Below are 23,872 nucleotides of genomic sequence, written 5' to 3' on the forward strand. Positions count from 1 at the left end.
TTTGAGGAAAGGCTTTGATATTGATTGTGCATTTCAAACTGAAGCATGTCTGAACTGAAAATATTTCCTTCCAAAGCCATCTGTTCTTATTCATTTCTTTTTTCTTATTCTTTGCTCTGGCGTGTGTATATTCCTGTATAGTTCTTTAGGGAACTGCAAACTAGAAAGGCAAAGAACACCATATGTCTTGTTTACAGCCTTGTCTAATACTATCTGCAAGGGTAAAGTAAAAAGATAAATGTGTTTATTTGATAGATTTTAAATTTCGAAGTTAAAACATTGATCAAAAACAGCAATAAGTCTGTGTTGATGTTACTTAAGTGTAATGAAAAGATACAGTTCTCATGCAGTCATTTTTAAATTCTTAACATTAGGTCATAAAAGTTTTTATTTAAAGTTATTTGTTAGTTACATATTCAAAAGAACTGTTTCATCATGTTTTACCACCGTTCTTTCAGCAAGTTATATTGTTTTGACATTTGCTATGAATGTAATCAGAATCTCTAAAATGCAAAATCTTTTAGAAAATTCTTGTTGGATCATAAGATGTCTGCCCATCCCAAACTGATTGCTATTTGTACAAAAACATATTTTCTTTTAGTGGACATTAAAAAGTATCTTCTATTAGCACGGATTACATTTTATGAACTGTAATTTTTCACCTTGACCTCTTAACTTTGTAAAATCCTCCCCACCAAATATAGGCACCAACGAACCCTGGAAACCAAGATTGGTGAAGAATTGGGTGGCAAATTAACATTTCCTATCTTCAGAAAATGGTATTTGTCTTGCTTTTCTCCCAGCCACATTTTAGTACTAGTTTTGTGGCTTCTGAGTACTAATTTTTCCAGTGATAAATCAAAAATAGAAATGGTCAGCCCTACTCTCCCTTTTTTTCTGGGGAATCTGAGAACCAGAAGGGTTAACTGACCAGCCCAGGCCTCACATAGAAACAGTAGTACAGCCAATCCGAGGACCTGGGTCCAGGGCTCTCTCCATCATGCCTATCCCCATTTGAAGTAGCACTGAAGTGCCATTTAGTGTACTTTTCGTAATAATTTTCTTTTTAGCACATCATCTGAGATGTGCTATTTAAAACTTAATTGCCCTTTAGAATGATTTGTGACATGCCTCCTTCATTCTCTCAACAATATTAATTTTACAAGCTAGTTTTATTACAAGTTAACCAGTTTAGGTAGAAAGATGTTCTCTTTTAGAATCTGAATTCCTCCTCCAGTAACCTGATCAGAGCTCAGGAGGAGACAACAAATCAAACCTTGAGAATTAAAGTTGATTCAGTCTCATGTATGATTTGATTAAAGCATCAATGAGCTAATTGATATTTTTATCTAAAATGTTTTGTAATTGTGCCAAAGATTAAGACTGTAGAATACTGGAGATCATTATTTTCAGACAGTATCAGCTAGTGGAATGGGATGGAGTACTTTGCAAACGCTATGATATCAGTGGTTTCTTGTTTTAATGCCCCAGGTATATTATTAGGTTGATGCAAAAGTAATTGTGATTTTTGGACCTTAAATTTTAAATTATTATAACTAGGCTCAAACACATCTTTATTAATAAAAATAGAAACCATTACAATCAACACATTTTTGCTAACAAGAAATAAGTTTATTTATTCCTGTAGTTTAAAAATCCATGCTTTGGAATTCAGTGAACTCTTGGAAAGCATTTTCTGCGTAAGTGGTAATGGGTTGGTGAGAGGCCAGGTCAATATGGTGGGTGAGACAAAACTTCATAGCCCAATTTGTTCAACTTTTGAAGCGTTGGTTTTATGAAGTGCAGTTGGGCATTGTCGTGGAGAATTGGACGCTTTTTGTTGACCAATGACAGCTGCAGGCGTTGCATTTTTTGGTGCATCTCATCAATTTGCTAAGCATACTTCTCAGCTGTAATGGTTTCACCAAGATTCAGAAAGATGTAGTGGATCAGACCAGCAGCAGACCACCAGACAGTGACCATTACCTTTTTTTGGGTACGAGTTTGGCTTTGGGAAGTGATTTGGAGATTCTTCTGTATCTATCCAATGATCTGGCCATTGCTGGTGGTCATATAAAATCTACTTTTGTCACATGTCACAATTCAATTGAGAAATGGTTCATTTTTGTTGTGTAAAATAACAGAAGAAGACACTTCAAAACAACGATTTTTTTTTATGTTTACTCAGCTCATGAGGAATCCACTTATCCAACTTTTTCACCTTTCCAACTTGCTTTGAATGCAAAATGACCATAGAATGGTCAATGCTGAGTTCTGCAGCAACTTCTGATGTAGCTGTAAGAGGATCAGCTTCGATGATTGGACTCAGCTGGTCATTGTCAACTTCCCGTGGCTGGCCACTGTGCTTCTCATGTTCAAGGCTCTCATCACCTTTACAAAACTTCTATTTTTGTTTGTTTGGATTTTGTTTTTGTTTTTGTTTTTGTTTTTTTGATATAGAGTCTCACTCTGTCACCGGGCTGGAGTGCAGTGGCACGATCTCGGCTCATTGCAACCTTTGCCTTCTGGATTCAAGAAATTGTCCTCCCTCAACCTCCTGAGTAGCTGGGACTACAGGCACGCACTACCATGCCCAGCTAATTTTTGTATTTTTAGTAGAGACATGGTTTCACCATGTTGGCCAGGATGGTCTTCCTTTCTTGACCTTGTGATCCTCCCGCCTCAGCCTCCCAAAGTGTTGATTACAGGCGTGAGCCACTGCGCCCGGCTGCAAAACTTCTTGAATCACCACTGTGCTGTACATTTGTTAGCAATGTGGGCCAAATGTATTGTTGATGTTGTGGGTTGTCTCCACTGCTTTACCACCCATTTTGAACTCGAATAAGAAAATCACTGAAATTTTCATTTGCCTAACATCATTTCCATAGTCTAAAATCAACATAAAATAAACAGCAAGTAATAAGTCATTAACAAAAAAAGTTAATAAAGTGAGAAATGCGCTTTAAAATGATATGTAACATAACCACATTTAAGAATGTATTCCAGTACCAAAAGGCAAATTCCAGCAATGCAAAAACCACAATTACTTTTGTACTCACCTAGTAGTTAATCTTAATTGATTCATTTATTTATTAAATGAACATTTATTGAGTGCCGGCTGCTCCCAAGCCTTCACTGAGATCATATCTACCGGGGTTATCAAACAATAAGCTAATAAAATAATTTAGACATGCTAAATAATGGGACAAAAATAAACAAGGTGATACAATAACAAATAAGGAAAGCCAACTTTGTGTGGGGTGGTTAGAAAAAGACCTTTCAAGAGGGGACATTTAAGCAGATTCCTGAAGGTAAAAATGAGCCCAGGCATGCAAAGAGCTTGGGAAAGAGCATTGCAGGCAGAGGAAACTCCCAAGTGCAAAAACCCCGGTATGGGAAAGGGCCACTGTTCCTATCCATGAACTGAGACTATGAATATCATCCTACCTACTACTTACATCGCCTTGTGATGATATCAGTAAATTTAAATACAAAATGACTTAATCTGGGTTAGATATGTATAATAGACAGTGAAGGAGAAATTGAGGTCTTTTTCTCTACTTCTAGAAGAAAAAAATTATTGGAGGATATGAGAGAAAACACACAAGAAGACGTTGAGAGATCTCTCTCTTGCCTTCTATATCTTGCATTTAGAGATCTGTATCAAAGACTGCATTGTGTGGTACTAGTTAGTGTGGGAGTTCAGAGAAGGTAAAGATCTTGGCCTGGAGTCTTGGCCTGCAGTCAAGACTTGACTTTGGCCTTAAAGAATAGGTAAATTTGGATCAGCCAAAAGGAGGCAGAAGAGGATGATTTAAAATGAGAGAACTGTATAAATAAAGTTGCGAAGATGGACTGAACAGGAATGAGTGCTTAAGACCGTGAAGACTCAGAAGCTGGAGCTGGAGCCAGAGCCACATGGACAGAAAATAATTGAAGGATCTGATTCACAGAGGTGGTTGAACCGTCGGTAGAGCAGATCTGACCTACTATTTTAGACAACAGAGGAAGTCATTATCATTTCTTGAACAAGAAAATTGTATGGTAGAAAGAGAAAGTTGGTAACATAAATACAGATTAATGGAGATGAGGAAAAATTATTAATGGAAATAAGGAAAGTAGCAGGCTGGATAGGAGGACCTTCTTTTTTTTTTTTAATCATGCATTTCATTTTACTTGGCAATGAGAACATGACCTATGCTTCTATCAGAGAATGAACTGCATACAAGACATTTCAGACGAGTTAACAATGATACTTGGTGACTGAAGGGGACAGTAAATCAAAAGTCAAAATGCCTGTTCACTTGAGTCCAGGGGACTGACCAAAAAATAATGTCAGTGGTAGAGCTGGGAAAGTTTGCCCAGGATATTAAATGATTGATTCTGTGTTAGACATGTTAAGTTTCAGAAGATAACAATACAGCCAAATTGTGATGTGTGTACACAGGTAGAAATACTGAACTAGAGCTAATAGAAAGTTGAATTCAAGAATGCAGATAGGTGATGAGATGGAGGCCTTAGCTGTTGAGAATGAATGAACATGACTAAGAGTGTGTGTATGTCAAGGAAGAGGCAGGTGGGGAGTAACACACACACACACACACACACACACACACAAAAAAAAAAAAAAAAAAAAAAAAAAAAAAACCTTTCCTACTCCACCAGAGAATCCTATTATCTTTTAACATAAGTCATCAAAGCATTTCACTTCCAAAAAAGCAAATTCCCAAGAACCCTCATTTCAGTTCAGCTACTGGTCAGAAATATGGCAGAGATACAATATTTGCACTAATCAGATTCCCCATGAAAGGAGCTGGTATAACGGAGATTGGGAGCACCATGAGAGAGAGAGAATGAGAGAGAGAGGAGGCTGAATAAGTAGAAGGCACCAACACAACAGGTAGATAAAAGCCAGCTTCTGGAGGAAATACCATTATCATTATCACCATAAAAACTACAACTACCTATTAGTGATTACTCTGTGTCCTAAAGTATTAAAGTATAATAACTTCTTTCTTTCCACAGCCTCTAAAAAGTAAATGCTGTTGTTATCTCCATTGTACAGATGAGGAAGCTTAGGACAGAGAAATTAGGCATGTTACACGAGATTGCCGAGTTTGGAGAAGTGGAGCTGAGATCAAGCACAGGCGTTGTGCTTCAAAGCGTGAGCCCTCAACTCCTATGCCATATGGTTATATCCAACTTGGTGTTTTAATTACATAGTTTGACTTCTATCTTATGTAAGTTTCTTGAAAAGGAGTTAATTAACAGGTTTAAAAAGTTGGGTAGAAACCAGAAATTCAACAGATGGCTGGGCAGTGATTGGATAAATCCTTACAGCAGGAGACAACGTGAAATTCTCTAGGGTAAGGCAGAGAAAGGGAAAGAATATACCCTTTGCTCTGTTTTTTTTTTTTTTTTTTTCTCCTCTCCGTAAACTATTAGTTACTGATACAGGAAATTATCCCCTTTGACAAGAGATACAATAATTTGTGGAGAAAATGGCACCTCTATTTTTTTTAGCACTGTCTATATATTACAAATGTATTTATTTGTATGCAAGGAATATCAGTTTATCTAAATTGACTGTCAACCAAATCATTTCTTTCTTGACTTCACTACTAAATGAGAGTTAGATTCCAAAAGATCTTTGGTATGTAAGGAAAATTTTAAATTAAAAAAACAATATTTTTTAGTATTTCAAAAGATAGGGCTTGGGAAGTAGCCTCAACATTGGTATTACTGGATTACCTTCAGTCTGGGAGCCCGAGTGCCTAGATGTCTCCGTAGGGAGGCTCAGGGCTTAGAGCAGGTTTAGGCATTGAAGCTCTTCCTTCTGGAGAAGCCACACGTGACTTCTTTGTCAATTGCTTTAGTGAATGCTTCCCCAGTGGCTGAGAGAGCTTTGCTTCCATTCTCCATGCTCTTCAGGGCTCCTCCAGCCTCTCTCACTTCTTCCTTGTTTGAGGAAGAAATGGTACACTTCCAGTCCACCATGCTCCGTCATACGGCTTAAAGGAGAGGGGACCAGGCACCTGCTTGGTGCCACAACCAAGCAGACTTTTCTTCAGTAAATAAGTTAGTGCTTTTCTTTGGACCTAAAACTGAGGATGGATATCATCTAATGAAACACAGTTCTGTGCAATAGAATTGGCTGCTCAGAAACTTTCATTATTTTTCCATTCTAACCAGAATAAAAGTTTCAGTCTTGCATTTATGGCCCTCCATGTTTTGGCCTGAGCTGTGGATGCCTGACCTCATTTACCAGTATTCTTTTTTTGTCAGGCAGGCTGCCATATTCCCTGCTTATTCTGTAGGGCCCCACTTGCCTCTTTCTTTGGGGAGGAGGCTTATCCCTCAGGAATCTCCTATTTACTTCCAGTCTTCACTCCAGTCTGTGGTATTATTAGCCCTGTTTCAATGTTGCATACAGTTCTCATCTACCTGCTATCTCCAGCATATAGCCTCACTGAATTCACCTGAATATGTCACTGAACTCACCTAGTATTTTATCTCATCTGTGTTCTAAATATTTATGTGCATATAATTATCTTCCCTGCTAAACTCTAGGCAGAATCTGTACCTAATTTAACTTAGTATTTTTTATATCACTTACACTTATTGTCAGAGAAAGTTAAAGCTGCAAGGGTTGAGAAGACACATAGACCTCCTGTGATGATGCCATTTTAAAACTTCTCCTTTCTCTGTGCTCTAGTAAATAATAATGCTGAAGGTGGAATAGACCAGATCTCCTGATTCTTAGATCAGGTCTTATCCTCCAACAACAGTGGTTCTCCCCCTGGCTTACACATTGAAATCACTGGGCATCACCTGTGATGCTTTTAAAATACTAATCCAGAAGCTTACAGCTATAGAAATTAGAGTCTCAGGAGTAGGATGTTCACGTCAGTAGCATCTAAATCTCCCCAAGTGATTCTAATGTGCAACCAAGATTGGGAATTAATATCCCCAGTATGATAGCCCCTGGACTGTTGTTGCTTTACTAGGCAATTTTGTAATCTGGTGAGCTTTTTGTCAGATAAATAAAATATTAAAGTAGAAAAGTGCTAACTATTAGATAGTAGTTTAGTACATCTTATTTTGCTTGCAACAGTAGCTTACAGTTAACTGTTTAACTTTTCAGATTTTCCGAAAGAAAGCAGTGGAACTTGGGATAAAATTGCTACCTGCATTCCATACTCCCTCTGGAATACCTTGGGCTTTGCTGAATATGAAAAGGTAAAACTCTTCATTTTCAACAACATATTTTAAGGTGGAATATTGAGGATTGTTGCCTAATAAGTATACATCAGACAGATAATTACTTGTATGATGCTGGTGACTAACAAACTGCACTGGGAGCCTTGAAATCTGTCTTTTGTTGGCAGCTATTAGCTTTTCAGTGTTCCATAGCCTCAGGTGTGTCCCCATTGTGGGACGGCATGACCTCAACAGAGTCATTCAGGCCAGACATGATTGGGGGTTTACAGTGTTTCATAGTGACATTGCATCAATGATACTGTCTCTCTCCATAAATACCAAGAGAATCCTATTATCTTTTAAGATAAGTCATCGAAGCATTTCACTTCCAAAGAAACAAATTCCCAAGAACCCTTATTTTAGTTCAGCTACTGGTCAGAAATATGGCAGAGATACAATATTTGCACTAATCAGATTCCCCATAAAAGGAATTGGTATAACGGAGATTGGGAGCACCTGCAGTTACCCAGCCCCCAAGTTGTAAGAAGAGAAGGCAACTGATCCACTCACCCAGATCAATCCAACCTTCTCCTACTCTTTGGTGGAGAACACTGATATGCCAAGTTCTTGAGAATGTGGCTCCAATTGGAAAACACACACATACACACACACACACACACGTACACGCATGCACGCATACACACACACACACACACACACACACACACACACACACCCTAAGCTGAACAGACTTTCTGGTGTTCTCCCAGAGAGTAGTTGGAGTTTTCATAAGCATTTCATTAATAAACAATTTTGTCTTAGGCTTCCTTCTGAACACCTTCCTGCCCAGATGTTATTAATGGCCTGTACCTCTCTGTGATAATGATGAGACAGTGATGACAGCCATTATTGTCACTATAAAATGTGATAGGCTGTTTACTCATATTACCGCATATTATCCTCACAACAACCCAAAAAGGTCAATGCTTTTATCTCCATTTTACTAGTAGGAAGCTCTAGTCACAAAGAGATTAATTAATTTGTCCAATACCATACAGTAAGTAAATGGTAGAGCTAGAATATGTACTTAGATGTCTATATGCACATAGATGCATATGTACAAATGAAGCAGCTTTCTGGTTTTAGAAACACCAAGAGATTGCACAGCATGGTTTGGCAAGATTAATGTACATTTCTTCCTTATTATCTTAGTGACATTCTGTCCAAATATTGATCATAAAACCATGAAATAAATCATTGTTAATTTTCTTTTTCTTCTAACAAATTTGTGAGATGCCATGCTTTATTTTCATTTGTATGTTATGCATCTAAACCTTTAAATCATGTTGTACCTACATATAGGTGTGGGGAGTGGGGCGGAGAGTTGTTGAGTCAGTGGGATGGAGAGAGTTTACACCTCTGGGCCATGTTCCACTGAGGTATTAATAGCTCTCTGTTTTAGAATGTGATGCCTCATTATCTGTTCATCTTTTAGGGGTCCTCAGGCTTTCTCTGTCAGCTTGAAGATCATACATGTGCTGTAGTGTCTTAAGGCATGGGTGGGTCTGAGCTTGGCTTGGAAGCAGCTTGGTTTGTGTTTGGAGGCCCATGAGTGTTTTACTTGACTCCTGTAGATCTTCTTTCTTACCTTTCATATCTTCAGAATTTGTATTTATAAGTAGTATTTCTGACCAAGATACTATTCTCTTACCTAAAACAAGATATGTTCACAAAAACACTGTGCACAGTTAACTCATTTTTTCTCTACTAAGAAAAGCGATATGGGCATAGTAGTACAGTGAACTAATTGGTTATCAAAAGACCTGAATCTAGGTCTTTGCAGCTACTCAAGGTTTATCTTTGCAGCAGTCATTTAAACTCTTTTGGCTAATTTGTAACCAGGAAGGTAGATGAATTCAGTCATTATTTTGTGAGCATGTTGAGGTTCACAGACCACTTTTAAGATTCTGCTGAAACACGTCCCTCTCATAAAATGCATATTCCTGACTACGTGGATTTTTACACAATTTCCAAAAACTAACAGTACAATGGAGGCCCACCAAGGACCCCCAGTTTATAATCCCAGAGAATATGATTACTCCAGCCTTCTCTTAAATTCTGTGAAGCTAGTTTCTCTTGTTTCCTGGGAGGTAATGAAATTGAAGAAAGATCTACTAAAACTAATAGAGGTGTGGGCTACATCTTTGCAAAACTTGAGCCGATTTTTATGAGATGATGATATTACTTAATTAGTTCTGGCCTCACTTGAAATAAGCATAAGAAATTAGAATTCAAAATATACCATTTTGAAGTATATTTAACTTTACTTCGTGTTTATTTCTAATTGCCAGGTGGATTTTTCCTTAGTTAAATCTATCCTTAGTGTACCATGAAGATATTTTTCAGTATATAAATACTTAATTTATTAAATTACTAAATCATCTATTATCTTTCATAATGATGTCTGTCAAGAATTTATTAACCAGGGCGTTCAGATTTTTATGACTTTATTTTGCACAGTATTTTGCATTAGAACTTATTATTTAATTTCAGAGATTACAGAAAATTGCATATGGTAAAAAATGTGTCATTTTCATTTATGTATTCACTGATGTTTTCAAGTCAAACTGAATGAAATTGAGCAACCATTTGGCAGCTGATAAAAATACTTTAGTTTCTTCTTGGCAACATGCATGAATTTTTAATTATATATTTTATCCACTCTCAATCCCATTTACTAAATACCAGTGACTTACCCAAATTCACAAAATAAGCACTGGCAAAATTAATAGTAATATTAGTTCACTAAAATATCTCCTGTTCCTTTGTCCAATCAAGTACACTCCTTGAATCAGCTGTACTTCCAGCTATGAGGCTGATTTTCATCTTAAAAGTTTTCCTGTAGGGGAAGATGTGACATTTCATATTTATTTACAGTATTACTTTTCAAGATGTGCTGTTGATGTCACTTGTGCATGTATACTGTTCTCTGTGAATCACTTTATTTTCACAGTATGGGCCAAGATATAGGGGACAGCTGGCATAGAGATGCTTTCCCAGTTTTGGAAGGCTGTCACCAGCAGAAGTTTCAAAGGAGAGGGGAAAAAATATATCTGGCAAAATAATATTTTCTTAATTAACTTCCCAGAATAAGAGAATGTAGAAAGCTTCCCAGGAGAAAAAAAAGGGGGGGGGGGGGTGGCGCTTAAAGAATGCTTTTTAGACTAGCTGTGTATTCATTGTTGACTGGCTTTGAAACTCTTGGCAAGAATTGCCCTAGAGAAACACTGAATGTGCTGGCTGTAATATCGTAATTCTGCTCTTCTGTCTCAATTTTGAAACTAGTTTTTAATGTGTCTCTTTGCCAGCATCTATATGTTAACAACAGTGTGAACTTATTGGTATTATCTGTTCACATTCCTCTGGTATTCTGGTTATTGCCTAAAGATAATTGGTTTCTTTACCTTTTCTTTGTCAAAAATAAGCATTAATTTGAGTTCCTGCTGTAATAAAGATTTCTTACTAAGTCCTGGGAAGATTTTCTACTTCTCTTCACTTTATTCAAAAAGATAACAGACATGTTCTTTCCCTCAGGAGACTCAGCCTGGTTGGTAAAGCAGAATATATTTTTTCTGTGTTATACAGTCAACATGTAATTGACAAATGTAAGGTGGGCCAAGGAGAGATAGTAAGTACTCACCAGGTTGAATTTAAAGCAAGCAGTATTTTGAATTGGGGAAGTTTATGTATTTGGAGACAAAACATCAATAAGTCAAGTTGTATTTCAGTATTTGTGCAAGCTGAATATATGCAGAGAACCTAAAGAATTCACTCATATGCTACATTAGGAACTCTGTCCCAAAAGGTATTCAGAAAAAAATATATTTTTAAATTGTCTTTTCTGCCACATCTATTATAAATTCTTAATTCAAGAGCTGCCATATTAATTTGTAAGTTAACTGAAATTGTGATTTAATAGCAAGTACTTATTTGATAACCTAGATGCTATACATAGTTCCTGACTAGACTAACATGCTTCCTTCACCAATACAATCATAGATTGAGGATGCGTAAGTTACGCAACACCTCTGCTAATAGAAAATCATTGCCTTTCTAATATTAGGTTTTGGTAGAACTCAATTTCTCTAATGTGAATGTCAACTTTGGTGTCTGTTCTTGTTATTACTATTAGCAAGAGGCCTATGCTTTTTTTTCTCCAACCTGAAGCAGAAAAATCACTGCCGTGGTTTGTAAAATCAGGTGTTTCACCGTTTCCGTATTTCCAAAGGTAATTCGAGTCTAGGTAGAGTAGACTTAGATTTGGGGTTTTTTAAAGTGTGTTCTTAAAATAATGTAGTTAATGTTCCCATCATTCATTTCTATCACAGGGCATACAGTTTGGGCATTCTTAATAATTATTCTGTCTTTCTTGATAAATGAGCTAGTTTAAGCTATACACTATTTTATCACTTCTCTGTATGGGTATTTCTGACACTTGCTTTGTTTTACATTAAGTTAGTAGAGCTGTCTGCAGTGTGTACTTTTATTGCACACCATCAAGGCATGTGTAGTAAATGACTGATCTTCATTCAGACTCTCATTAGTCAGTGAGGTGATGAATGAGGCACAGCTCCTCACCTGTTTTATTTCCTGCTTTGTAAAGCTTTATTTACTGACTATTCTAATTATCTGATGAAAATACATACGATGTCATTAATTACACTGCAGTTTATATTATTATAATTAAGTTGCAGATTGCTTTACTTTAACTGAAATAGGGCTTTAATTAAGAATAGTACATAGTTTGATGTCTTCTAATAGTGAAAGAGTATTCTAGTGAAGCATGTCATGTGTAAATTTTAAGAAAAGATGAAGATCAGATGGTTGTGGGTATGTTGTATTTCCTCTGAGGCCTCTGTTCTGTTCCATTGGTCTATATCTCTGTTTTGGTACCAGTACCATGCTGTTTTGATTACTGTAGCCTTGTAGTATAGTTTGAAGTCCGGTAGTGTGATGCCTCCTGCTTTGTTCTTTTTGCTTAGAATTGACTTGGCTATGCGGGCTCTCTTTTGGTTCCATATGAAGTTTAAGGTGGTTTTTTCCAGTTCTGTGAAGAAGGTCATTGGTAGCTTGATGGGAATAGCATTGAATCTGTAAATTACTTTGGGCAGTATGGCCATTTTCACGATGTTGATTCTTCCTAACCATGAACATGGAATGTTTCTCCATCTGTTTGTATCCTCTCTTATTTCGTTGAGCAATGGCTTGTAGTTCTCCTTGAAGAGGTCCTTTACGTTCCTTGTTAGTTGTATTCCTAGGTACTTTATTCTCTTTGTAGCAATTGTGAATGGCAGTTCGTTCTTGATTTGGCTCTCTGATCTTCGACAAACCTGACAAAAACAAGCAATGGGGAAAGGACTCCCTGTTTAATAAATGGTGTTGGGAAAACTGGCTAGCCATGTGCAGAAAGCAGAAACAGGACCCCTTCCTGACACCTTACACCAAAATTAACTCCAGATGGATTAAAGACTTAAACATCAGACCTAATACCATAAAAACCTTACAAGAAAATCTAGGCAAAACCATTCAGGACATAGGTGTAGGCAAGGACTTCATGACCAAAACGCCAAAAGCAATGGCAACAAAAGCCAAAATAGACAAATGGGACCTAATCAAACTCCACAGCTTCTGCACGGCAAAAGAAACAGTCAGTAGAGTGAATCGGCAACCAACAGAATGGGAAAAAATTTTTGCAGCCTACCCATCTGACAAGGGGCTGATATCCAGAATTTACAAAGAACTAAAGCGGATTTACAAGAAAAAAACAAACAAGCCTATTCAAAAATGGGCGAAGGATATGAACAGATACTTTACAAAAGAAGACATACAGGAGGCCAACAAACATATGAAAAAATGCTCAACATCACTGGTCATCAGAGAAATGCAAATCAAAACCACATTGAGATACCATCTCACACCAATTAGAATGGCGATCATTAAAAAATCGGGAAACAACAGATGCTGGAGAGGATGTGGAGAAATAGGAACACTTTTACACTGTTGGTGGGAATGTGAATTAATTCAACCATTGTGGAAGACAGTGTGGCGATTCCTCAAGGACCTAAAAATAGAAATCCCATTTGACCCAGCAATCCCATTACTGGGTATATATCCAAAGGATTATAAATCATTCTACTACAAGGACACGTGCACACGAATGTTCATTGCAGCACTGTTTACAATAGCAAAGACCTGGAACCAACCCAAATGCCCAACGATGATAGACTGGATAGGGAAAATGTGGTACATATACACCATGGAATATTACACAGCCATCAAAAACGATGAGTTCACGTCCTTTGTAGGGACATGGATGAACCTGGAAACCATCATTCTCAGCAAACTGACACAAGAGCAGAAAATCAAACACCATATATTCTCACTCATAGGTGGGTGTTGAATAATGAGAACACATGGACACAGGGAGGGGAGCACTACACACTGGGGTCCGTTGGGGGGAAATGGGGGAGGGGTGGGGTGGTGGGGAGGTGGGAAGAGATAGCATGGGGAGAAATGACAGATACAGGTGAGGGGACGGAAGACAGCAAACCATACTGCCAAGTGTGTACCTATGCAACAATCTTGCATGTTCATCACATGTACCCCAAAACCTAAAATGCAATAAAAAAAAAAGAAAGAAAAGATGATAGCCACCTTATTGGGTTTGTTAATGCTTTGGTGGTATAAAATGTTTAAATATTGCATCATAGTTGGTTAATTTTAAGAAACACAAACTGTGAAAGATGGTCTAATAGGTTAAATATTGTTAAAGTATTTTCCTGTATCTCCCTGTTTTTATTTGACAATTAAAGCATAAATTTCTGCATTATTAAATTTGCTAACAGTTTTTTAATTCCTGATTTCACATTTGAAAGAAGAGTATTGTATTTTCAAATGAAGCAAAATGCAATTGCATACTTTCATATAATAGGAATAATATGAAAATATCAATAAACAAATTTTCTGTACATAAGCAGATCAAGTTGATTTAATGGTGCTAATATTCTATGAGGCAAAAATATTGCTTAATTATCCTAAAAATGTTCTGTAGCAGTGATACAAGCCTGAGTATAAAATCAGAACTCCATCTTATACTTTATGTTTTATTTATATACTTTATGGATCTGTTAAGAATTCAAAGACAAGTTTATCAACTGTAGAAAAGTTTTTTAAAAAGAAGTTACAGTCTTTCCAAGTATTTTAAGTTAATCTTCTTTATGGTTTCTTTTTTTTTCCCCAGCTGGATTTATTTTTAATATTGGGTTTCCCATTTTTCTCTCCTATTTTAATTCATTGGGCATTCATACTCTTCTGGAAATAGTAATCAACAATACTTTAAGGTTTTAATAGTGATATGTACAGTTATTAATGTCAGAAATTAGATTATTATTACCATAGTTAAATCTGCTATTTATTAGCAGTCTATCTCTGGAAAACTCACTGAACTGAGTTTATCTTTTCGTAAGTAAAACTAAAATAATAGCAACAAAAGTACCTATTTTGATGGCCTCAAGGCCTTTATGGAAATCTAATTAGTTAATGTGCAAAAGGAGGTTAAACCTTGCAGGGTGCCGTGAAACAGATGGACATTGGAATTTTTCTTAATTTATGGTTTTGTTCTCAATATTTCATTATGAAAGAGTATATATGAATATGGTATATGATAAAATAGTATATAGCTAGAACTGACTAACTTGGTTCTGGTGCCCTTTTATGGTAGTATTCCATTTTTAAGCCATCGATGTTCCTTACCTGTTGAAGCTCAAGTTCTATTTTTCTCTGGCAGAAAAGAGATCGCAGAACCAGTCAGAAGTGTGGAGAGAATGTCTCAGTGTTGTTTATGTAAGATAGTAGTGGCTCCATGTTCCAGCTTTTATTATTTTTTAAGTTATCATTTGGGATTCAACCTATAGGATCAAAACTAAATTTGCCCCTAAAATTATATTTATTGTTGAATTATGTACTAGAAACTAGAACTGTTCAGCCCATTCGATTTTAAAAGGTGCAAGGCAATATAGTTTTACGTTCTTATCCCAAGTCTGACATGCTATCTAGTGCCTCATTAATGTGGTGCAAACCCAGTCTATGAAAGTGTGTGTGTGTATGTGTGTGTCTGTCTGTCTGCCTGTCTGTCTGCCTGCTATAAATAGCCACATAGCCCTGTTTTCTAGTTCTTAGACTGTTCTGTTAAGTGTCTTAACTGTTCTGGTTGCTTTATATCAGTGATTCTCTACTTTCCCATTCCTTAGAATAACTGAGATTCTAATATATATATAAACACACACACATACACACACACACACACACACACACACACACACACACGTAATTTCTGCCTTCATCTTTCCCCTTCCCCCAGTCTGTTTCAGTTAGTTTCAGAATAGAATCCTGGCATTTTTAAAAAACTTCCTGGACATTCTAATATTCAGCTAGGGTTGAGAATCATTGCTTTAAATCTAACATTTATATGCTGAGGATAGCTTTATTTCTCATCTCAGTTGCATTTGAAAACGTTTCCCTATTCACTAATGGTCAATTTAATTATTGAAATTTAAATATCCTAGAAAATCACTTTTAAAATACCCAGCTTTAATAACAATGCTGCTCAAACTTTAGAATATATAAGAATTGCCTGGAGAGATCATTAAAGCATATATTGCTGGATCATACACACAGCCTGATTCTTTAGGTGTTTTGAAAAGTTTGATAATTTGCTTTTCTAACCAGATCCCAGTTGATAGGGAAGCTGCAGCGGCTCGCCCAAGGACCACACTTTGAGAACCATTGTAATAAGAAATGACTGAGCCATCACAGCCATATGGTTAAATCTCAGAGCTGTTCAGTGAGGCAGCCAGGTCCACTGTTGGGGAGTCCGGGGTGGGCCTGTGTTCTGTTTCTATCATTAGTTTACTTTCATTCCTACACAAAGTTTCTACTTAACTCTAAGCAGTTTGTTGCTGCTTCTGGAGAGCAGCCAATTCCAAGCAGTAATTACCAAAAAAGAGTTTACATGTCCTTTTTCCCCCTGTACTTTTTTTTTTTTAATCCAGTGAGACTAGAAAGCAAACTTTAGGCTTTTTTAGCATGGGGGGAAAGGGGAGAACAGGCATTTTTAATTAAACACTTCTGGGTTGCTATTTAAAAGTGAAGCTATTTAAATAAAGTCATACTTGTAGCTTCAGGCAAAGTGGCTTTACTATAAACAGCTGGTAACCTGGCCCAGTACCTAAGGGTATTGGGAAGGATGAAACAGAATCAGGAATTACCCCTCCACCAGATGAGCAGGAAGGAATAGAGGTCTCTTCGGTGATCATTTAATCCTCTCACCAAACTTTGGATCACTACAGCTCTGCCAGGCACTCAGTAGCTTGACCAAACTAAAGACATTTATTTATTGCAAGTGGACAGTTAAGGATGCAACACTTAATTTAAATGTACTTTGTGTATAGCAACCTTTATGCAGACGTTAGGAACAAGTAATTCTGAACAGAGGATGCTTTGATGTTCTTAGTTATGCATTGTGAGGCAGTAGGAATCTGAAGAACCTCAGGATGCCTGAACAGTTTCCTTTCTTCCCACCTCTCTGGTCATAATTGAAGTTAACACCCAGGTAAATGGGTTTTTTAAGTGTCTTTTATTCTCTGGAGGATGGAGCAGACCATATCTGCCTCTAAACACAGGCTGTAGCCATCCTAATTTCTTCTGCACCCCACCATCCTTCCTTTTCCATGAATTTCCATCTGCTCAGGCACCTGTTGCATTTCTGATAGGGCAAGAGCAGAAAATTGACATGAATGGAATGACCAGGTTCACCTTTTGCTCAACAATAAATTAGATATTTTAAAATATTTTTCTGTGCTTTCTGAAGGTTCTAGATTTTAAGGGTAAAATGTAGCATATGAATAATTAAAGTGCAGAAGTTTATCAAAGGCGATGTGTAGAGAATTTAGAGGCAGTTTATACCAAGAGTTGCTTAAATCCCTTTTTAAGTGACCTGTGGTATGTGAGAATTCTGTTAAGAGGGCTTCCTCAACCTTTAATTTTGGGCAAATAGAGCCTTGGTTCAAAGCAGAGGGGACTGCATTTTTAAATATGACCACTAATTTTCCCAGAGCATGTACCACAGTTTAAGCAGTTAACTCACCAGGAAAACTTCATGTAAGGACAAGTATAGTTATTTTAATGCAACAATTTCAAAGTGGCTTTCATCTCAAGTTTTTCAAATGCACAGAACCTAGTGTTTTACAGATTCAGCTTTATTCACCCTGTTCACATAATTGGTGGCGAATCGGCCTCAGCAGTTTGAAATTTATGCTGTGTACAGAACTTAGATTAGGAACAAGTCAGAACGCATCAATTCATATACCTCCCTTACAAACTAGCAATGGAATAATCTTTTCAGGGAATTGACTTCCCCAGATTTTTAATGACGCAGCAATCAATTTTCCTGTGATTAATCTCAAGACAGGGCTTATGTTGTTACTGTGGGACAAACCTTTCAAATATCTAATTAATAAAGTTTAATTTAAAAGTTTACGAAATAATTTGAATATGTGGTTGAAAATCAGTCCAGGTATCAAGGCACTTTATCAGCTCTCATAAGTGTTAATCACTGTAAATATTCAGCTAACTATATTGAATCTTTGAGTGGGAATTGGAAGGTCAATATAAAATATTTAGACTACAGCCAGTAGTTTTAAAGGCCTCACAGTCTCAGTGGATACATTAACTACTCCATGCTTCCTGCTTGTGCAGCAATAGCTATAGTTGATCTGTTCTGAAAAATGGGATGAACAATAATTAATTGCAGTTTTTATTAACTAGAATAAAAAAGTGATGGAGCGATACTAAGAATTAATTGTAATTTACGAATCTGGAAATTAATGTGCAGCTGGGCATAAGTACAGGCAGTGCAATTTGGTGTTTTAGCAATCATGACAAATTATCTTCATCTGTAAGGTGGAGAGTTGTTAGGATTCCTTTATTCATCTTTTAATAATAGACTCAGTTTCAGGAAGACTTTATATGAATGTTCATGTTGCCCTTTTAAACTGAAAGTGTGAGTTGAAGTTTAACAATATTAATTAAATCTTGCTTCCCTCTTTGTCATGTCATGCTATAGTTTTTATGGAACATTTGTGCAAAACAGTGATTACTGGTAATTGACCTGCATATGTTGAATAATCTTAAGATGGTACTGAGAGTTTAATGTACCTTGTAAATTGAGAGGCTTCCAATTAAGTCAAGTTCTTAAGATAATCACTTTCAAAACTAATCAAGTAATAGGACATTAGTAAAGCGCTTATTGACTTAATTGTGACAAATTAATAAACAGACCCTGTGCAATTACTATAATAACTTTATCAGTGAACAGTGTTTCAAAATTTAAGCATAAATCTGCTTAACTTTTGTTCTCAAATTTATTTCTGCCCCCCAAAAGTACAATAAAAACTATGCCATTTTAAGATGGGTATCATTTCAAATGGCTGTGTTTGAGTACATTATACAAGTAGTTTGAATTTGTGTTTCTTTCTTTTAAAATATGATTATATTTGTTTATTTCAAAGGTCAGTTAGTCTACTCACTAAGCCCTTAGACAATATAATTTTACAAGAGGTCTTCCATATGCTGTGGACAAAACAATTACATGTTCTTATGTGTTCTCTCATCTCTACTTTTCTATGTCCTATGTCCTTGGTGTTCTCTCTCTACTGAGAGCTATAGCATGTCTTGTCTTCCTCTCCCTTTGTCCCCAAAAGCTGTCAGTATGGTGCCTTTTTATACCTGGTGGACATTCTGCAATGCACATTGAAAAATAAATAAATAATGAATTACAGATTTGCCATACTTTTTATCATCTGACAGTGCCAGTTCCTATAACTGTGCTGACTGTGTTTAAGAAAAATCAGCAGAAAAGGCAGCAGAAAGAGCAAGGATGTAAGTCTTGCTTCCATCATTTTAAGAATAATGTGACAGGTATATATATTTGCCTAGGTCCATCTAACTGTGTGTATTTAAAGTGCTGTGCTTTATTGAATATAACTCTGTCTTTTTAAGTGTGATCACATATCTTTTTTTATTAAAAAAAAAATTTAGCTTGCTACCCAGCCATTAGTCAACATACTTTGTTTAAGCATTAGTTTTCTTATTTGTTGAAGTAGGACTAATAAGTGGTATCAGTTTTACAAAAATTGAATTTATGACAGGACCTAGAAATTGAGGAGCTAAGCAATATTTTAGACTCAAAAGACTAGATCATTATGGAATTTCAGGATGTCAGACAGGTTGCTGCCAGCGTAGTGCTCATCCAGATTGCCTGAAATTATTAAAGGGCCATCCACACTGTGTTTGATTTAGACCTTAGCAAGGAAGAATGGATTTCGAAGTAAAGAATTGTGTGTATGTATGTATGTGTGTGTGTGCATGTGATGTGTATACACATCTGTAGCTCTAACAATTCTTCATGTGTTCATTTTATAATGCACAGTCTTCTGCAAACACAGAAGCATTATAGAGTCCTAATAGTAATTGTTATCCTCTGGGACAACAAAGAGAAGTATACAATGAAACTACCCAGCTGAAGAATGATTATTTTCCAATTATTGCAGTACCCTAAAATGAAACTAGAATAAGGACTAAAGTTGTGGTGATTTCCTTAATTATGAAGTATTAAATTATGAGGCTCCTAAATTGAACAGCAAAAAAAAAAAAGTTACACTGTAATAAATGCAGTTCTTTTATCTATTTACGTGTGAATTACTATAGCTAGCTCATGATGGTGTAGGAATTTGCATCCCACAAATATATCGGGACCATAAACCAGTGGTCTTTAAACTGTTTTGATTACTCTCTCATCAGTAAAATATTTTTTTTGCATTCACCTCAAAACACGTATTCTTATTTATAAATTATATGTACACATACCACTCTACTAATATGTCATGTTCACTTTGATGCGTTTGAAAAGATTATAAAGGGACAAAATATAGATGAAGAAATAAAATATTTATAAATTACTGAGAATGGATGAAAAGTTTTAGTGAGAGCAGTGTGAGATACTGATATTTTTAGTGAATGCATTTTTTCTTAAAATTCCTGTTTAACACTTGCGGCATAGTGAGTGATTCAGAGGTCTATGGTGCTTATTTCAAACTTGATTTTAACATCTGTCCCACATGATGAAAAGACACAAAGTAGTGCTGATGAAAAAAGTATGGTATTGGCTGACATTCCTGAAACACGTTTATTTCAAATCCCATCTTCTAGTTATACAAATAATTTTTTTTTTAATTCTGCTAGCAAACATCTGTCTTTCCTGAGATCATCATACATTCTTGCAAATTAACAGAAAAATAGATGTTATGTGTATATAATTTTAATATATAAATACAGGCATACCTGGGAGGTATTTGTTTCTAGACCACCACAGTAAAGCAACTATGGCAATAAAAGCAAGTCACACAAGTGTCTTGGTTTCTTAGTGCAAACAGAAGTTATGTTTTCACTATACTGTAGTTCATGAAGTGTCCAATAGCATTATGTCTAAGAAGAGCAATGAATATACTTTCATTTAAAAATGTTTTATTGAAAAAAAAAAAAAGCTAACAATCATCTGAGCCTTCAACAAATAGTAATCTTTTCACTGGTGGAAGGTCTTGCCTTGATGTTGATGGCTGCTCATTGATAAGGGTAGTGGTTGCGAAGGTTGGGATGACTATGGCAGTTTCTTAAAATAAGACAACAACAAAGTTTTTTTTGTTGTGTGTTTTGAGCCAAGGTCTCACTCTGTTGCTGAGGCTGAAATGCAGTGGCGTGATCATGGCTCACTGCCGCCTCAACCTCCCGGACTCAAGCAATACTCCTACCTCAGCCTCCAAAGAAGCTGGAACTATCATCACACAAATATATCGGGACCATAAACCAGTGGTTTTTAATTAGCCTGGCTAATTAAAAAAAAAAATTGTAGAAATGGGATCTCATTATGTTGCCCAGGCTGGTCACAAACTCCTGGGTTCGAGCAGTCCTTCCATCTCAGCCTACCAAAGTTCAAGGATTACAGGCATGAGCCACCACACCCAGCTAACAATGAAGTTTACTGCTTTAATTCTTCCCTTCACAAAAGATTTCTCTGTAACATGTGATACTCTTTGATGGCATTTTCCCCACAGTAAAACTTCTTTCCAATTTGGAGTCAGTCCTCTCAAACCCTGCTGCTGATTTATCACTATGTTTATGTAATATTCTTAATCCTTTGTTGTTATTTCAACATTGTGCAGAGCATCTTCACCAGATTCCAACCCCAAAAAAAAAAACATTTTCTTTACTCATCCGTAAGAAGCAGCTCCTCATTTGTGAAAGTTTTATCATGAGAGGGTAGCAGTTCAGTCACATCTTCAGGCCCCACTTCTAATTCTAGTTTTCCTGCTATTTTACCATGTCTGTAGTTACTTCCTCCACTGAAGTCTTGAACCCCTCAGAGTCATCCAGGAGGGTTAGAATCAACTTCTCTCAAACTCCTGTTAATGTTGATTTTTTTTACTTCCTCCCATAAATTACAATATTCTTAATGGCATCTATAATGGCAAATCTTTTCCTGAAGGCTTTTAATTTGCTTTGCCTAGATCCATCAGAGGAATCACTGTCTATGACAGCTATGGCCTTATGAAATGTGCTTTTTAAATAACACTTGAAAGTCAAAATTACTCTTTTTTTTTTTTCCCAGAAACAAAGTCTTGCTTTGTCGGCTTTGTCACCCAGGCTGAAGTGCAGTGGCACAATCTTGGCTCACTGCAACCTCCATCTCTCAGGTTTAAGCCATTAATCATTCTGCCTCAACCTCCTGAGTAGTTGGGATTATAGGCGCCCACCATCCCACCTGGCTAATATATATGTTTTTAATAGAGATAGGGTTTTACCATGTTGGCCAGGCTGATCTCAAACTCGTGACCTCAAGTGATCCACCTACCTCAGCCTCCCTGAGTGCTAGGATTACAGGCATGAGCCACCACACTCAGCTCAAAATTACTCCTCCATTCATGGGCTACAGAATTGACGTTATGTTAGCCAGCATGAAAACAACATTAATCTCTGTAAGTCTCCATCAGAGCTTTTGGGTGACCAGGTGCATTGTCAATGAGCAGTAATATTTTTAAAGGAATCTTATTTTCTGAGAAGTAAACAGTGGGCTTTAAATATTCAGTAAGCCATGTTGTAAACAGATGTGCTGTCATCCAGGCTTTGTTGTTCCATTTATAGAGCATGGGCAGAATATAGAGTCTTGCTTTATCACGCAGGCTGGAGTACAATGGCATGCCCTCAGCTTACTGCAACCTCTGCCTTCCAGGTTCAAGCAATTCTCCTGACTCAGCCTCCTGAGTAGCTGAGGTTACAGGAGCATAGCACCAGGCCCAGTTAATTTTTTGTATTTTTAGTAGAGATAGGGTTTCGCCATGTTGGCCAGGCTGGTCTCAAACTCCTGACCTCAAGTGAGCTGCCCACCTCAGCCTCCCAAAGTGCTGGAATTATAGGCTTTAGCCACCATACCCAGCCCGATTTAGTCTAATTCTTAAGTGCCCTAGGATTTCCGGAATCATAAAGCCACCAGCTGCATTTAGCCTCTAACAGGAGAGTTAGCCTGTCCTTTTTAGCTTTGAACCCAAGCAATGATTTCTCCTCATGATAAATCCTAGATGGCATCTTCTTCCAGTAGAAGGCTGTTTCATCTACATTGAAAATCTGTCATTTAGTGTGGCCGCCACCTTGATCAATAATCTTAGCCAAGTCTTCTGCACTTCTAGCACTTGCTGCTTCACCTTGCACTTTTATGTTACAGAGACAGCTTCTTCTCTTCACCCTCACGAGCCAACCTCTACTAGCCTCAAACTTTTCTTCTGCAGGTTTTTCACTGCTGTCAGTCTTTGTAGAAGAGAGTTCTTACTAGGGCCTTACTCTGGAGTTAAGTTTTGGCTTAAGAGAACATTGTGGCTAGTGTGATCTTCTATCCACATCACCTAAAACTTTCTCCATGTATTCATAGGGCTGTTTTGCCTTCTTATTCATGGTTTCACAGGAGCATTTAATTTCCTTTAACTGTTTGGTGTAAGAGGCCTAGGTTTTGGTCTGTTCTCACTAAGCTTAATCATTTTCAGGCTTTTGATTTGAAGTGAGAAGCATGTGATTCTCAATTTCATGTGATAACTTGAAGTCCACTGTTGGGTTATTAATTGGCCTGATTCCAATATTGTAGTATCTTAAGAAATGGAAGGTCCTAAAGGTAGGGAGGGAAATTTGGAACAGTTGGTCAGTGGAGCAGCTCAGAACACATACACTTATAAATTAAGTTCACCATTTTATATGGATGTGGTTGGTGGCACCCTAAAACACTTAGAATTGTACCATCTGACCACAAATCACCGTAACAGATATCATAATAATGACAAAGTCTGTAATATTGCAAGAATTACCAAAACGTGAAACAGAGACACAAGATGAGCACAGGCTGTTAGAAAAATGGCACCAATAGACTTGCTTGACGTAGGGTGTCACAGACCTTCAATGTGTAAAAAACACGATATCTCGCAAGTGCAGTAAAGCAAAGTGTAATAAAACGAGG

At 36.9% G+C, this 23,872-nt stretch overlaps 1 protein-coding gene across 2 annotated transcripts in view; it reads left to right on the forward strand.

Annotated features, from left to right (window-relative positions):
• Window positions 1-23,872, forward strand: part of MAN1A1 (mannosidase alpha class 1A member 1) — a 182,018-nt gene that overhangs the window by 100,088 nt on the left and 58,058 nt on the right. For both annotated transcript variants that reach the window (XM_039467632.2, XM_039467633.2), the window contains exon 6: window positions 7,145-7,239. In XM_039467632.2, the coding sequence (XP_039323566.1) occupies window positions 7,145-7,239 (95 nt within the window). The remainder of the gene's footprint in view (window positions 1-7,144; window positions 7,240-23,872) is intronic.

Source organism: Saimiri boliviensis, chromosome 4 (genome assembly GCF_048565385.1).
Source record: "Saimiri boliviensis isolate mSaiBol1 chromosome 4, mSaiBol1.pri, whole genome shotgun sequence".
Lineage (NCBI taxonomy): Eukaryota > Metazoa > Chordata > Mammalia > Primates > Cebidae > Saimiri > Saimiri boliviensis.